Raw genomic sequence first — 15,245 nt, forward strand, 5'->3', positions numbered from 1 at the left:
TGAAAGAATTTCACAGAATTTAGTAAAGAAAAAAACCACCACCGAGTGAGCTGGCCAATAAAAGCAGCTAGAAAATGACAAATCAGTTCTTACATGAGAGAGGGAAGCAGAATTTTAAAACCACATTCCTCAAAACTTCAGACTAAACAACTACCACTTAAAATTTCTCATCTAACAAACCCATCTCTCAGGAATTCTACAGATCAGCATAACTTGTGAGTGTAACATATAGGATATTATGATTACAAGACTTTTACAAATCTTACAGTAACTTTTCACTAATCTTTTTTTTCCCCAAAGCTCCAAAGCACCTAAGAATCCACTCTACTTTCAGTGACCACTTGGTATATAAACCAAGATTCTCAACCTAATATCCTAAATCTCTACATAAGCAGGTTTTTAGTAAAGAAGCCTGATCCTTGAACACTGCAGTGACCTCTTGTACCTCCTGAATGCCTTGAAACAGAGTGCCTTTTGTGTCTGAATACAATCTTAGATGTTTATTGTATTTTTGAAGACTTTAGCCACCACGACAAATCTGTTTAATACGAAGTATTATTTCAGAGAGTGTTGCTGTTCAGAAATAACAGCCTTTGCTGTACTGTCAGCATTCCACAACTCTCACTAAAATGAAGGTGATGTATGTGGGCAGAGCTATGGGCTGTGATAAGAAATACAAGGTAGAGTAGAGCAAATAAACAAAAGCACTCGTTGCTATGTGGAGTCCAGAGGTCAGTAAGACAAAGTGACTCTAATATCAAGGGGCACACTTTCATGCACCAAGGAAAAGGAACAAACAATTTCTTTATACATTTTTATATCTTTTGGCTAGGGATAGCAAGACACTGAAGAATTGAAACCAATATTGTGCTGGAGACAAGCCAGAGAAGAGTCCTGCAGAGGCCATGAGACTTCAGTGGGTGACTAAACACTGCTGGAAGTTAGAAAAGCTGATTCTGTATAAAGAGAAAACATGCTGGCTGAGATTTCAAAAGCAGATGTAGTTCCTACCTTTTGCCTTTTGGGAAAAGGCAGGCAGCTACCAGGCAACAGGCTCAGTAAGTCATATCCCAGTATGTTTGTTCCTCAGTCCACCTAAAGTAAGTACAGCAACAGAACACTTGGAAAAGTACTTTTTGCTGCTGGTATGTAATATTTTCAAAGTTATCAATGGAAATTTTTGTAATTTAAAAAATATAATTATAGCAATAAATAAAGCAGAAATTAACTAAAATTTTTTGTTAATTGAAAAAATAACCATTGAATAACAATTGAAAAAATTGCCATCTCTGTATATATACACACATATATATTTGTAGATAAAAGCTGTATTCAGAAGCAGAATCTTCGAAAAAAAACCCCCGATAAAGCCAGCAGGAAAAAAAAATCAGCTCACCATGTTTTGTACATCAGAATTATACTGGAGGGAAAAAAAAAAAAAAAAGAAAACTTGAGTCCAGGTTCACAAGAGAGATTACTGGTGCATGCATTTCATGGACATGCACTCTTTATATAACCAGCTTCAGGAATACAGTGTTCCACCATTTGGTATTTGAGGTTTGACTTCACATTGTTCAGCTTGTTACTGCAGGCAATTTATTCAAGGTGCTATTTCATGCTAGGGAGGACAGGTAGAAGCTTGCAGGGGGCTCTCGCTCAGACAGTGATCTCAGAATTGCTCCATAAGCAGTCCTCACTGAAGATCTGACAAGCTCCTTTTCTCCAGCATGCAGACCACCCACAACCCTGCAGACAGATCTTGGCAAAATTAACATTAGCAACAAAGAATTCTATTGTCAAACTGCTGGTGAAAGGTGAAGCAAACCTTGCTACAGCTGGTCATTAAATGACAGGTTTTGTATCAACTACTTCTTATATAGAGCCTTCACTTCCTTCAGTACTTCGACTCAAAAGTATTTCTTCAATACTTTGGATATTTATGACAGACACACCCCTTTCTCCCTGTCTCATTCTGTAGTTAATCAAATTTGAAAAACAGCCCCTGTATTGCTCCCTGAGGCTGAGTAAACACAGATCTTTCAGGGTCAGGTAGTATAAAATGAGTCAGTAGATCTGAGCTGTCCTATTCATGCATGGGCTGGGAATGCAAGTTCTGGCATTGAACTCTTCCGGTGGAAAAGGACATGCTTTGATCTGTATAAACCTAGGGACCCTGACACCAAATCTTCTGTGGGCCTTAAAACTCACTGAAGAGAAGAGTACCCATTTCCTCCGATCCATTTGAGAGTGCTTTCCACAACAGTGTAGTATTGTAACAAAAAAACGGAACAGTTGAGTACTTGACATTTTCTTGCCTTCAAAGTGACTCCCAAATTCTTTATATGCTGTAGAATTTGGAATGGGATGGCCAGAAAGAGCCGCCTTCAAGACCACAGGATGCTACTCAGGGATACAGGGGAGGGAGGAGCAGCCTCCACAGCTCTGAGCACAGTCTGTGCTGTTGCAGCTGGCAGACCCGGCTGGTACCTCCCACTCAGTCCTTCAAGAAGTCTCACACAGCTCATTCAGGGAACCTGCCCAAAGGAAAACCCCATCCCATGCTCTGCCATGGCCAGCGTGTATCATGTCACACACAGCACTGGGATCATTACAGACACCAGAGTTTTCAAAGCAGCTTCTTAGGACTTTGCCATCCAGGGCAGCACTCCCAAATTAGTACCTATAGTGGATTAGGGATGAATAAAGCATGATGAGAATTTCTAGATAGAAGTGAAAGACAACAAGTATTCAAAAGTATTGACATAACAGCAATTTAAAAATTAACTGCAGAAAGGTGGAAGTATTTGGAAACAGTTGTTTCACTGTCTACACTCAAAAATCAAAGTGCAGATTCTGCTATGAAGAACAATACACCAGCTCCACTGCATCTAAAAAAAAAAACCTGTAGACCAAAACTAGAGACAAAACAGCAAGGATTTTCACTGTATTAAAAACCAGACAAACCACAACAGCAGGGCACCTGTCTTTTAGAAAACACTGTTTTCCCTCATTAGAAACAGGATACTGGTCTGTGTGCTACCACACTCTGTGCCTGACCAGATTGGATTTTTGCATTAAGTCCCTACCAGATATTATAAGTAAAACTGTTTCCAAGCTGTCAATCTTAGAAAATCAATTTGGGGTAGGAAAGTCAAACTGAGATCCTTACAGTGAACACATCAGGCCGAGCCCTCTCCACAGGTATTCCTGTCCCACTCCCTTCCACTGACTATGTTAAGTGTAAGTGGAGATGTTGGCCTTGTGATTACAGTTGTGCAAACAGCACAGTAGCTAATGAACAGCAGGAATGTGATGCCCAGATTTAGAAACTCAACAGAGACATTCACAAAACCCCCTTACGTCATAAGAAAAGGCAGTTTCACAAATGGAAAAGAGCCAGGCTGAGACACAAGGCATCAGCTCAGCACTCCTAAAGATCTTTAAGTAGTGGAGTACAGCAAGTCCCCAGTACTCCCTCACTAACAGGCCTCCAAAACATACATCTTATACCTCCTCCTTCCCACTTCTACAATGCATGAGAAGGATCCATCACATTGTCTTGTGTCTTTTATTTGTTCTTGGTTGAAATAGGCTTAAGAGAACAAACTGGGAGAGCCTGATTTTTTTTTTTTTTTTCTGCAGGATGACAAGTGATTGGAATGTATTTATCTGAACCTGCTTTGCTATCATCCTCACCATCTTGGTAATATTTTTCAGGCACCCAGAACCGACTCAGACTTTTACCCACCAGCACATTCCACCTCTGATTAAAAATGTTCTGGTAGCTACTGAAGAAAGTTAACAAACTTCTAAGTTACTGACAGAAACAATGCTCACCGATTAACATACCAAAACAGCTCTCACAGATTACACTAATTGTAATCCCTTCAGGACAGAGTTATTATATGGCATGGAGACCACATGGTGACAGAGTTTTAAGATACTTTGTTCTTTACTCCAAGTACCCACCTACTGTGTTTAACAGAAGTCAAATCACTATTTTAGTGAATGGGCACAGCTGGTGAAAAGACAATTTGAGAAAACTATTAAAAATATATTTTTCTTCATTTTGCAAATTTGCACATTCAAGTATTTTCCAACAATCTGTAAAGACTGAAAGTTATTTACCTTTTTTGGCTTTGCATTACTATCAGAGTTGGGTACACGTGAACTTCTCTGACACCCCAGCATGGACAAGCAACACATTGCATAAGTATGCCCTTTTAGAATGCCTTTTGTGGCAACACCATGTAGCAAGTAGATCGTTTATACTAGTCATAAGAATGACTAGTTAAGGCTCAAAGCCTCATTCTTCATGCATTTTCCCTCTAGCGTAACAAAGTATTAAGAAAAAAAATAGGCAGTACGGGACATGACAGTGACAAAAAAAAAACAACCCAACCTATTTAGAAATCTAGCAAGTTGGAAAGGTTACTTAAAAAGCACAACTCTTTCCCCTCAATTCCCACTGACAAGGAAAACAGGATTTATTTTTTTTTTAACTGCAATTTAGAAACACATCTTGTTTCTCTTCTTCAGAGAAGATAAACAGGTTTTTTTTAGAGTCAGTATCTCAGTTCAGTTTAAATGGGTTACAGGGTAGGCAGAACTGAAGGTCATGTTGCAGTGAGCTCACAGACAGTGGCTGCCCATTTTGAACTATGTAAGTTCATTAAAGCTCCTACTATATTCACCCATCAGAGCAAAGTGCAACTATAAGTAGTTTTTCATTTATTAGCTATGTTTATTGGAATGGAAACAAGCTATTTTCAAAGTTTTCAAGTTCTTGGTCCCTAAATGCAGATGATAAACAAAGAAAATGTTAACTTAAACAAGTCTGCATAAACAAACTTGCAAGGAAAACATTAACGTTAAACGTTTTGTTCCACTCATTCTCAGCTTGCTTTAAAGCAAAGAAAAGAAAGCCCTTTCAAAGTTAAAAAGGAGTCACCTACTGATCATACTGTTCCAGGTTTTATATTCACACCAATCTAGGCCATGTGCAAAAGAGGAGGAAAACACCCAAAACCTTGGAGTTACATAGCCCAGAAATTTATTGAATATTTGCTCAAATACATTCTGTATAGAACTGTTCCACTTGCTTGGTTTTGCTGCTCCCACGAAAAATCATGAACAGATGCACTGAGCTGCAATCACCAATTAGGAATTGTTATGTATGAAAGTGTTAAGTATGGGGCTGTAAACTCCATCTGGCCAGATCTGTGTCTTGAATTTGACTAGGCACCTTCCTTTCAAAGGGTTCAATTTGTGTAAGTTGCTGCACCAAATGTTATTTAGAAGAGCCTTTTACATTTTGGTCTTTTTAAAGCAGGGAAACACTTCCTATATTTGCTTTTGGAGTTTTCAATACTGGAATCATTTAGTCCCGAGTGTTTGCAATGGGGATTCTAATTTTTCATATGGTCTCTCTTCTAAGTATTCCAGAACATTTAGTCTTCTGTTTTGGCTTCCATTTCCTCGGCATCATCATCCCCATCCACTTCAGCATTTTCCCTCTCCAGTCTTTCCAACTGCCTTGCAAGCTCAGTCTCGTCTGTGTCAGTGACCACCTTAGGCTGAAAAATACCAAACCAGAACACATGGCAAACTGTCATAAAGAAAGGTCACCTGATTTGTAGACTCTGATTCTACATAAAGAGCAAAAGATAAAATATGTCCTGAAGTCACACAATAGAACCCAGGAAAATTAGATTTTCTGGTCTTTTGTTTATTTCAGGAACAGAGAGATTCTGAATTTTCCGGTTTTTGTAATAACTTAGCAACACTTTTTGCCATGATTTCTTGTAGCACTACAGATCTTGCTCTACTTTAGAAGTATTGCAAGGAAAAAAAGTTGTATTTTAGAATGTTATTTTTTCTTACCTCCATCTGCACATTAAAGACCCCTCTCTTCTCCTCAATTTTTTCTTTAATTACTGCCATGGCTTGATTCAGAACAGACAGTCCTTCGGTTCTCTCCAGTGTTGTAGTAGTCATCACATAACGAGGAGGGGCTATCAGATTAATCTACCACATTGTAAAGATTGGGGGAAAAAGCAAATTCAGTAACAAAGGAAGAGATATTATGCCTAGTTAGACTAAAAATTAAAAGCATTAAAATCCATATGTTTTCTTTATGATGACTGAATAATTAAGCAATTTCTTTTATTACAAGAGACCATTATAAAAAGTAATTTTCAAAGGAAAAAGTACTTCCAAGTTTTTTTAAAGACACTTATTCAGTAGCTCACTTAACATCCAAAAACTGTTGGTGAAGAAAAACTAGGTCTGGGTACAGCAGTCATTCTACCAACACTCAAATGTCAGTGTAGCAAATTTTCTTTTTCTTATACAACCTTATACCTGAAAATAAAATTTATTGCTCCCTAGTTAGGGCTGCATTAAGGAACAGTGGGTATGTTCTGTGCCAATACTAGAATTTAATAAATTAAACAGAATAAATACAGCTTCCCAAACTTTGAAAGGCACTGCACAACCACAAAAGGACTGCCAGCACATAGCTGAAGGAAGTGTGTCTCAGCCCTGCCAGAGAAGAGCTGGAAATCAGGCACATGGCTTGATAGAGCAGAGCAATTGCACACTACTGGTCCCTGACGGCATCAGAAAACTTTGCTTTAGATTCCATTATTAAGACTGACACTCACTTTGATGGGCATGTTCTCCGTGGAACAGTTCAAGCCTGCTCTCAAAGCTTCTTTTACTGCATCTATGCCTTCATAACCATAACACGCCACCTCAATATCTGTGACAGAGAAATACAAATAATAAAATTTTACCAAGAGCTGCAAAATATTAAAAGCTTTTTAACTTAAGCTTTAATAGATCTTTTTAGCAACCAATGTTTACCCACAATGAGAGCCGCAGTAACTCCCAAATCTGAGGAAGGTATTACATTTGCTTGACTTTTAAGTTAATGTAAGAATCTTTATAAATTCTTTAGACAATGAAACATTTTACTTTGTGTTTCAGAAAGCTGGGATACAAAATAATACACTCATATTCACTCACTTCTCATCCAACAAATATAACACCAATAATTATGTATTTCACATAGAGAGATGAAGATATAAAAGCAATAAATATCAGAGAAAAGGCAAAATCAGGAAAAGTAAAACTTGAAAAGGAGCACATCCACAAAGTTATGGAATTCCATCAGCAATTACAACAGAGGCACAGAGGCATCACTTGAGGAGCATTAAAATACATTTTTATAAGGTTAACTTATGGTTAGAATTACAGTTAGCTATAGCCTTTTGTAGGTATTTGAAAATCAAGGCAAAAAGTAATATTGGCTGTATTTGTAATACCCTGATCAGTGTAAAGACAAAGATTTCTTTACCTGCATAGCAATGGCACAAGACTAAGCTACACAAAGAACTTGGTTTCACTTCCAGGTTGACTCATGCAAATCTGCTAATTCTGAACTATCAGGAACAAATTCACAGAGGAACATCCCAGTCAACCTCAGGGTGAGAAAACAAGCCAATGGCAAGATTCTATACTTGTGCTGATGACAAAATTAATGACTTAGACCACCAGAACTAAAAAGGCAGCATGAAGGAAGTAAGAAGACATGCTCTTTATTTTCAAAAGTGATGAAGTACTATTCATGTCAGTAAATGCACTCTTCATGGCAATCAAATTTTTGAATTCTATGTTAACTCCTGACATTCTAAAGCAATAGGTAGAGGAATTTTGTATTACCTTACTTTTTGTACTCTTTTCTTGATTTCAGAGTGGAAAAGGCTTATTTCTTCTCTCCACAGTAATCAGCAAGTGTTAATACTCTTCAATATACACTTGCAGAGTAGAGGCAATTTCTCAATCTAGTAAAAAATGTGATTTGGCTACAGGATCTGTTTAATGGCAAGCATGCCTTTAGGCTGTTCTGTAGAGACAGATTTACAGTTTTGAAGTATGTCTTCTGAAGTTGTAGAGTCATGTGCTTTTTCTGCCCACGCTAAATTAGTAAGAGACAAACCAGCTCATACATTAGAGACATGCTAGGCTTGAGCTGATACATTCTACTGAATGGTTTGCAATCAACCTGTTAGAAATACTATTTTCACATGTTTATGAACAAGTGACTAAGGTGCATGCTGTAGCTGTGCTGACAGAGTTCAATTATCCTGTCAGGGAATCAATGAATTTAAAACTCTGAATAATGAAAAAGAATTTTGTAGATACAGTAATAACTATAAAATATTTAGTTTCATTGTGTGCCAATGCAATATGACAGACCCCATTATCTATCATGACAACCAGTCCGTGTTCCAAGGAATCTGCACTTTGGGAGGAAAAATAAAAGCCAAACCACCTTGCACTTTGGGACAGAACCCTTTATTAAGGTGTCTTAATTCTGAACAACTCCATTCAAATATCAGTATTATGAACCATTAGTTTTAACTGAGTTTACAGTTTGCAACAAGATACACTATCTCAACCTAAGCATAAAGATGGGTTCAAGGAGCATGTGGGAAGAACTCACCAGCTCGGATTTTGACTGCCTGTGGTGTCAGACGTCTGTTAATATTGTCAATCAATACACGCCTCTCTTCCTCTGTCAGATCCAGGCTATCCAGGATTGCAGGGTCTCTGAGCCAAGCAAAGCAACATTACAGAAGTTATACTGAAGAGGAATTCAACACAACAGAAACTTCTGGTATTATTTATATTTCTTAGCATAATCCTAGATACCTACTAGGCAAAGAAAACAGGGAAATTTCTTAAGAACCCATTGAAACACTGCAAGAAAATGAACACATCTATTTTCAAAGCATTTTCTATTGGTAAACACAGCCGTTTACTCAATCTGTTCCTGGAAGGAATAATCTGAATTATTAATTTTTTTTTTTAAGTGAAAGAATGGCTTTTCTCCTGCTCCCTCTATATGAGATAAATTGAATGTGACAAGTATCCAGCTTCTTGATATTTTTGTATTTCCTTCAACGTGAAGATAAACTCATACCACATAAAAGCAAATCCATTATGAATCTGGAGTTTTAAAATTATTTTAGTGTTTTATTCAAACACAAGATACTTGTCATTCTACAAAGTAACCCACATTCATTCCATTATTCATTTGCTTATTTGGTACTTGTTTTTAACAGTACCTGGATCACAGACAAATACTTATCTGCTGGCTACAGACTCAGCTAAAGCAAGGATAAAGGCTTTTAAAATCCTAAGCTAATAGTTTCAAACTCAGAGATCACAGAAGCAAACTCCTCTGCTGATTACCAATATAAATTTGCAGCTCTTTTTTAAAAAAGTGGTGTCAATTTTCTATTGCTGTGTTAAATTTATCCCAAATCTATCTGAAATAGAGAACATAAGCAAAAAACTCCTCACAAAAACAGTTCCTGCTCTGCAGAGACTAAAGTTGCAGTTTTCTGAGAAAAAAATAACAGATCACCTACAATGCTACCAGCAGGCAAATATGAAATAAAATTGCTTAAAAGCCAGAGGTAGTACTAGAGATTGGTTTCTGCTGCCAACAAAACATCATCTTTCATGCATTTGTATGCTAAGAATAGAGAGTAGAAGGGCCAAACAAGCAAACAGAACCCAGAAACATGACAGGTTTTACAGATCAAAATATAAACCTGTAGGGCAGAAGTGATTTATGGTACATACAAATACTGCTTTATTTCCAAACTATTCTTTTAAATCATTTGCTAGGCTTTGAACAACACATCCCCAATGTTTAATTTTTACTGATTAGAAGGTAAATGTACTGTCCAATTTCTGCCACAGGTATCAAGCTGTGTAAAACTCCAAAACACTAATTCTCAGTACAAAGAAAGGAATAACAAGCCAAATTCTTAGAGGGAATTCTAAACCTCACACAGCATTCTAGCAAAAATAGGAAGGCAGCAATATCCACATTGTTCTACTCCACTGCTATACGTTTATGTAGGAGCACAACAGGAACAAATAAAAGTTGCAGCCCACAGTCGGAAATCTTAAGCCATTACTGATGGGAAGATGTTTTGAGAACAGACCACTTCAGAAGTTTGTGCTCCAAACTGAATAGTGAGTGAGGAACAAAAGGCCTGTGCTCAGGAGTTTTCATGAGTATACAACTGAAGTTAAAAGAGCCAGAGTGACTAGAGGTGTTTTATTAAAAACTTCTATTATACAGGTGTGTAACTAAGTATTTATAAGTTAAGAGTGACCTAGAATTCCTTTTACAGCAATATGTCCAGATTTGCCCTTTACCAGTAAATTTGCTATCACCAGAAAATAATCATTACAACATGAAACAAAACACATTAATTCTAAACAAGGACACAAGCTGTTTCTTCCCCTGAACGCAGAGCTGGTTTTCAGCTACTCAAAACACTACCGAGTGCCCTGACTGCCGTTTCTAAAAGCATTATTACTGCCATCCAGCGTTCGCCTCCCGTTCATCACTCACACACTCAGGTGCGATGAAAGAAAAAAACTGAAAATGTTTACTGAGAAATCCAGTTTAGGATTGACAATTTCATGGCAGATTCTGTAAAGGGAAACCAAATACTTCGATTCTGAAAGCAAATTAAAATATCAAACTCTGTTAAAAACTAAAAGGTATCTATCTCAGTGCATATTTCCTCAGCATCACAATATCCACCTTTCTGCTCATAATTCCATTTCTAAGTTTATGATCCCATTCTTCAAGTTCAGAAGTGGAGAGAAGTAGCAAGTCAGCTTGTTGCATTTAAAAAAAGAAAAAAGCTGCCTGTGCAATGGAAGAGGGACAATCAGCTCTGAGTGAAATGTCTTGGACATAAAGCTAGGTATTTCTGATAAACTCTGCCTGGGACTAAAACCAGGAAAATTCTGACAGACAAACAAAGACCAGTGGTTCTTCCTCTATTAGACTGATGTTAAAATTTACTAGATTTACTTGACCGGTATATTCTTCATACTGATTCTGGGAAAAAACCCAATGATACAACCCAAAATAACGTGGTGACAGTTCTACTTCAGGAAATACTTGTCTGCAATTTGAAATAAGCCTCTAGAAGCATAGAAAAAGTCCTTACGAGACTGCATGCTTGAATGCATCATAAGCACCATATCCAGGTCTTTTGTACTTGTCATCAAACACCCAGGCAGTTCTCTGGAACAGGCTCTCCAGCTGCTCATCCTTAGTGTACTCCAAGACTTCAGCAACGTGGCGAAGGATGCTGTAAACCTGCAACATCAGAGTGGTAAAAATCCCAAACCAAATACTGAAAGCAGAGAAAAGTTTCTACTTGGAAGTGTTAAGACAACACAGCAGTAAGGATGGGAGCCTGAAACTACCTGCACATCTTTTCAATAAAAAGTTGCCCACAGTGTGCTCAACCAACACATATTTTTGGATTTCTCATGATTTAAATATACCATTTTACATCATAAGTTCTCAACTGACACCTTTCTTGATCTATTAATCATTTAATAAGCAGATTACCATGTAACACTCATAGATACATAAGCTGGTTATATATCTTTGCATGGGTAAATGAGAATCCAAATATGTCTGGTACCTGAATGCTTTACTTTTATCTATGTCTGGGAATTTTGGTTGCTCAAGGAAAAAGCTGGAAATACACAGGGCCTAAATATAGAAAGGTAACTTACAGTCTTTGATTTTGTGAATTTGTCTTCACATTTGATTGCCTCCTCTGGAGAAACTCTTCTTTTTGACAAATCAATATAACCTATTGGGTGAGATGATTTTAAAAATGTCAGCCATTGTGCAATATAAGTCTGACTCCTTCAAGAGAAACTCAAGAACAAACACTCTGGCTCAGGATTTGCCCCCTGCCTACAATATCCTCATATTTTGCTACAGAGAGAAACAAGACCAAACCTTGATGAATTTAAGCAAATTATGATCTAAATTAGGATAAAGAAAATCTTTCTACTGTAAATCCTTAAAGTAGCAAATTTTATCTCAGCAACTACTGATCTATTTTTATGTTTCTGTACACAGTTCAAGGCAAAAAAAAAAAAAAATAATTCCAGCATACAAAGAAGCAAATTTAAGGCATATTTTTCTAGTCCTTAACACAATTTAATTCAAGTCTAGCACCTCATCACTTTAGCTCCGAACAGTCTCCTAATAAAATAGGGTCAGCCCGAAAGAAATGCCCATGAAAAAATTTCTTTTGAACTCTCTTCTAAATTATAAAAGGCCTCAACCTATTTCTCACAAAATATACATTCTCCAATAAGTTCAATAAAAGACCACTAGATGAATTCCAGATGTGTTTCTCTGTTAATATGAAAACAAGATTAATTAGTAAAAGTATAATTTCATTAGAGATGTTGGGAAACTTATTTCACTTCAGATTTATCTGTAATAAGTTTATTCTTGCCCTTCTTTTGTCTCTGCTTTTCCTTATCCTGTCATTCATTATTTATTCTCAGAGTTAACTGCAGTCTCAGAAGTATTCTAAAAGAGCAGTTAACTTGAGAAACATCATACCAACAGTAATATTTCTAGGAGACATGCTCAGTGTTTATTATTTCTGTACAGCTGGACAGAGATTTTAGAGATTGCATGGAACAGTATTATCAAAATCTGAAATTTTCTCAATAGGAATTACATTTAAAAAACCTTCAAAGATTCAAATGTTCAAAAGACAGGAAAACCAAAACTGCCTGTACAATTCTAACTTTTCCCTACGGAATTCACAATGATTACATACTTGTCATCACCTTTATCAACAAGGTTTGAGACTTGTTAACAAACAGGATGAATTGCCAGCACTAAATGCTTAGCATCTAGGAATCTACAGCAAATGATGCTTCTCTTCAGCTGACTTAGAAAATCTACACAGATATCAAAAGAAAATTTCACTTCACTATAGTGCAGTGAGTGATCTGGTGAGGACCCACTTACATTTTTACTGATGTGATTTGCTTTCATTAACCCAATTCCCAAAGAACAAAGAGGAATAGAAGAACAATCATAGGTATGGTCAGTGATGGTCTATTTTACTTCAATGCTCAAAAAGAAGTAGTCCTAGCAAAACCCACAAACACCTGCTTAGTTCATCTGCATTTCTGTCGACAAATTCAATCTTGATAGAGCCCACCACAGGCCCAGATACCTTTCTCTTTGTCAACTCTTATGACCACGACGCACTCGTTCCTGCCGATGCGGATGAGTTTGTTTATGGACCGGATGCGTCTCCTGGACAGCTCGCTGAGGAGGATCATGCCTTCGATGTTGTTGTACTCCAGCAGGCTGACATAGGCTCCCATTTCAGCAATGGACCGAACGTTGACCATCACTACATCTTCCACCTCGGGGAATTTATGTTGGTAGAATCTACAGCTTAGTCCCGGCATTCTGGAATTCAAGCAGAAAAACCAAAGGTTTTATTTCACAGTACATCACTGCCTCCTCCTACAAACACAGCAATAGACCAGCAAGGACGGGGGGCAATAGAGAGGAACAGTAGCAGAAAAAGTAGCAATTAGGATAAGGTTGTGCTTAGGTTTTAGTAGAAATTAAGTAATAAATTATCTTGAATTTCAAATACTATTACCACAACCATTTCCTAAGATGCTATTTTTTTGCATTAATGGAGAAAAAGCTTTGCTACCCAGACTTCATTACACACTTAACCTGTCATACTGCCTATACACAGAACACTGGAAACGCTTCTTCAAGTGGTGGAAAGGTGGCACTGCACACCTCACATCCATGTAAGGTCATCAGAGTGTAACATTTTCACAGAGAATATTCTGAGTTGGAAGGGACTCTCAAGGATCATCAACTGGACTGTAAGAGCAAGAGGACATAAGAGAGAAGCATGCAGTGCTCATGAAGCATTTTGTATGCACATAAGACAGCATGTGAAGCTAACAAAGTAAGAGGCAAGATGGAAGTTTCTGTAGTACTGAGGAAAAGCAGACTCTAGATGACTTTTAAACTCAACACAAGCTGTTCAGAGTAATCCTGCAAGACCTGTTCCAAAGGCAAACTGTCAGCAAAGAAAGCAAAGGCATTAATCAGAACAGAACTAGCCTGGACTGAAGTACTGAAAAGGCAAAAAAGTGCCCCCCACCAGTCAGGAGGGGAAAAAACCCAACAAAGTCACATGAAAAAAACAGAATTCCTTCATTATACATTAAAAAAAAAAAAAAAAAAAAGGCAAAAGCAATATTTCATTATCAAGCAGTGGTAAGACGGAATGCTTAAACGTCTTTATTTTTTTATAATGAATCCATATGCTTTTGAACGTCTAAGTTTAGTCTAGGTTAGTTCAGTTGTCTATGCCTTGAAGTTTCACACAGAAAATTTTCTACAGGAAATTTTTCTAGCAGCAGCCCAAGATGCCAAGTCAAATGCTTCACTCCTTCAGAAGATTTTAGTCACCAGTTTTAAGTCATGATCTTTACAGCAGTGCTCATGCTTCCTAGCTATAAGAAAATTTAAAATCAGAGTAGGAAGGTAATGACAAATGCTATGTACACATGTCAATACAATTAAGAAGACCATTTCCACCCTTATTTTCATTCTTAACTTGTAGAAAGGGGAAATACAGACGAGTAAAACATTATAAAAACACTCTGAATGTTTTGTATAACTTGTGTAAGCTGAAGCTGAACAAAGAACTCCAAGGTTAAAAAGGAAAACTTTACAGTCCGTTCTTCTAGTCTACTGAATGCAGCTCTGCTCAATCCTGCAGGTACTTCTGGGGTACACCAGAAAGCCGAACTGCAAAGCGACAAACCCGAGCCACAGCGAGCAAGAGCGGACAAACACCACTCCGCTCCTCTCTCCACAGCCACAAGGTTTTTATTTCGGCCTTCTGGTCCCCAGGAGCAACACTAGGCCCACGGCGCGGAAGCTGCAATTCAGAGGCTTTTCCTGAGGCTGTACAGGCCTCAGCCGAGGCCCTCTCGGCCGCACAACGTCCGCGGAAACGGAGCCAGTCCCGAGCGGCGCCGCCGGCACGGGCGCTGCCCACGGCGCGGCCCCGAGCGGCGCGGCCCCCGCGCGAGGGCCGGGCCGCGAGCCGGCGCGCGCGGCGGTACCTGGCTGCGGCCCGGGCGGTCTCGCGCTGCGCTCGCGCCCCGCAGTCCCGCGCTGGCTCCGCTCGTGCCGCCGCGTGCGCCCCGCCGCCGCCCCACTGCGCAGGCGCCGCGACGCCGAGGAGGAGAGAGCGGCCGCGATCCCCTCGAGCGCCCCCTGGCGGCGGGCGGCCGGAGCCTCGGGCTCAGCCAATCGCGTCTCC

At 38.6% G+C, this 15,245-nt stretch overlaps 1 protein-coding gene across 2 annotated transcripts; it reads right to left on the minus strand.

The window, feature by feature from the left end:
- Positions 1-5,036: 5,036 nt before the first annotated feature.
- EIF2S1 (eukaryotic translation initiation factor 2 subunit alpha) lies at positions 5,037-15,205 on the minus strand. 2 transcript variants are annotated; one of them, XM_012573776.5, is made up of 8 exons: positions 15,046-15,205; positions 13,110-13,351; positions 11,632-11,711; positions 11,052-11,203; positions 8,510-8,616; positions 6,666-6,763; positions 5,884-6,027; positions 5,037-5,576 (listed from the first exon to the last, which is right to left on the minus strand). In XM_012573776.5, the coding sequence occupies exons 2-8, from the start codon at positions 13,348-13,350 to the stop codon at positions 5,451-5,453; spliced, it is 948 nt and encodes a 315-aa protein (XP_012429230.1). In that variant the 5' UTR covers position 13,351; positions 15,046-15,205; the 3' UTR covers positions 5,037-5,450.
- Between the last annotated feature and the right edge of the window lie 40 nt (positions 15,206-15,245).

This window comes from Taeniopygia guttata, chromosome 5, assembly GCF_048771995.1.
Source record: "Taeniopygia guttata chromosome 5, bTaeGut7.mat, whole genome shotgun sequence".
Lineage (NCBI taxonomy): Eukaryota > Metazoa > Chordata > Aves > Passeriformes > Estrildidae > Taeniopygia > Taeniopygia guttata.

Excerpts from the sequence above, each read along its gene's own strand:
- EIF2S1 (XM_012573776.5), bottom strand. The coding sequence starts at position 13,350 with ATGCCGGGACTAAGCTGTAGATTCTACCAACATAAATTCCCCGAGGTG. Across the intron at positions 6,764-8,509 it reads GGCAGTCAAAATCCGAGCTG|ATATTGAGGTGGCGTGTTAT; the intron begins GTGAGTTCTTCC and ends TCTCTGTCACAG. Across the intron at positions 5,577-5,883 it reads TCTTTAATGTGCAGATGGAG|CCTAAGGTGGTCACTGACAC; the intron begins GTAAGAAAAAAT and ends GGTATTTTTCAG.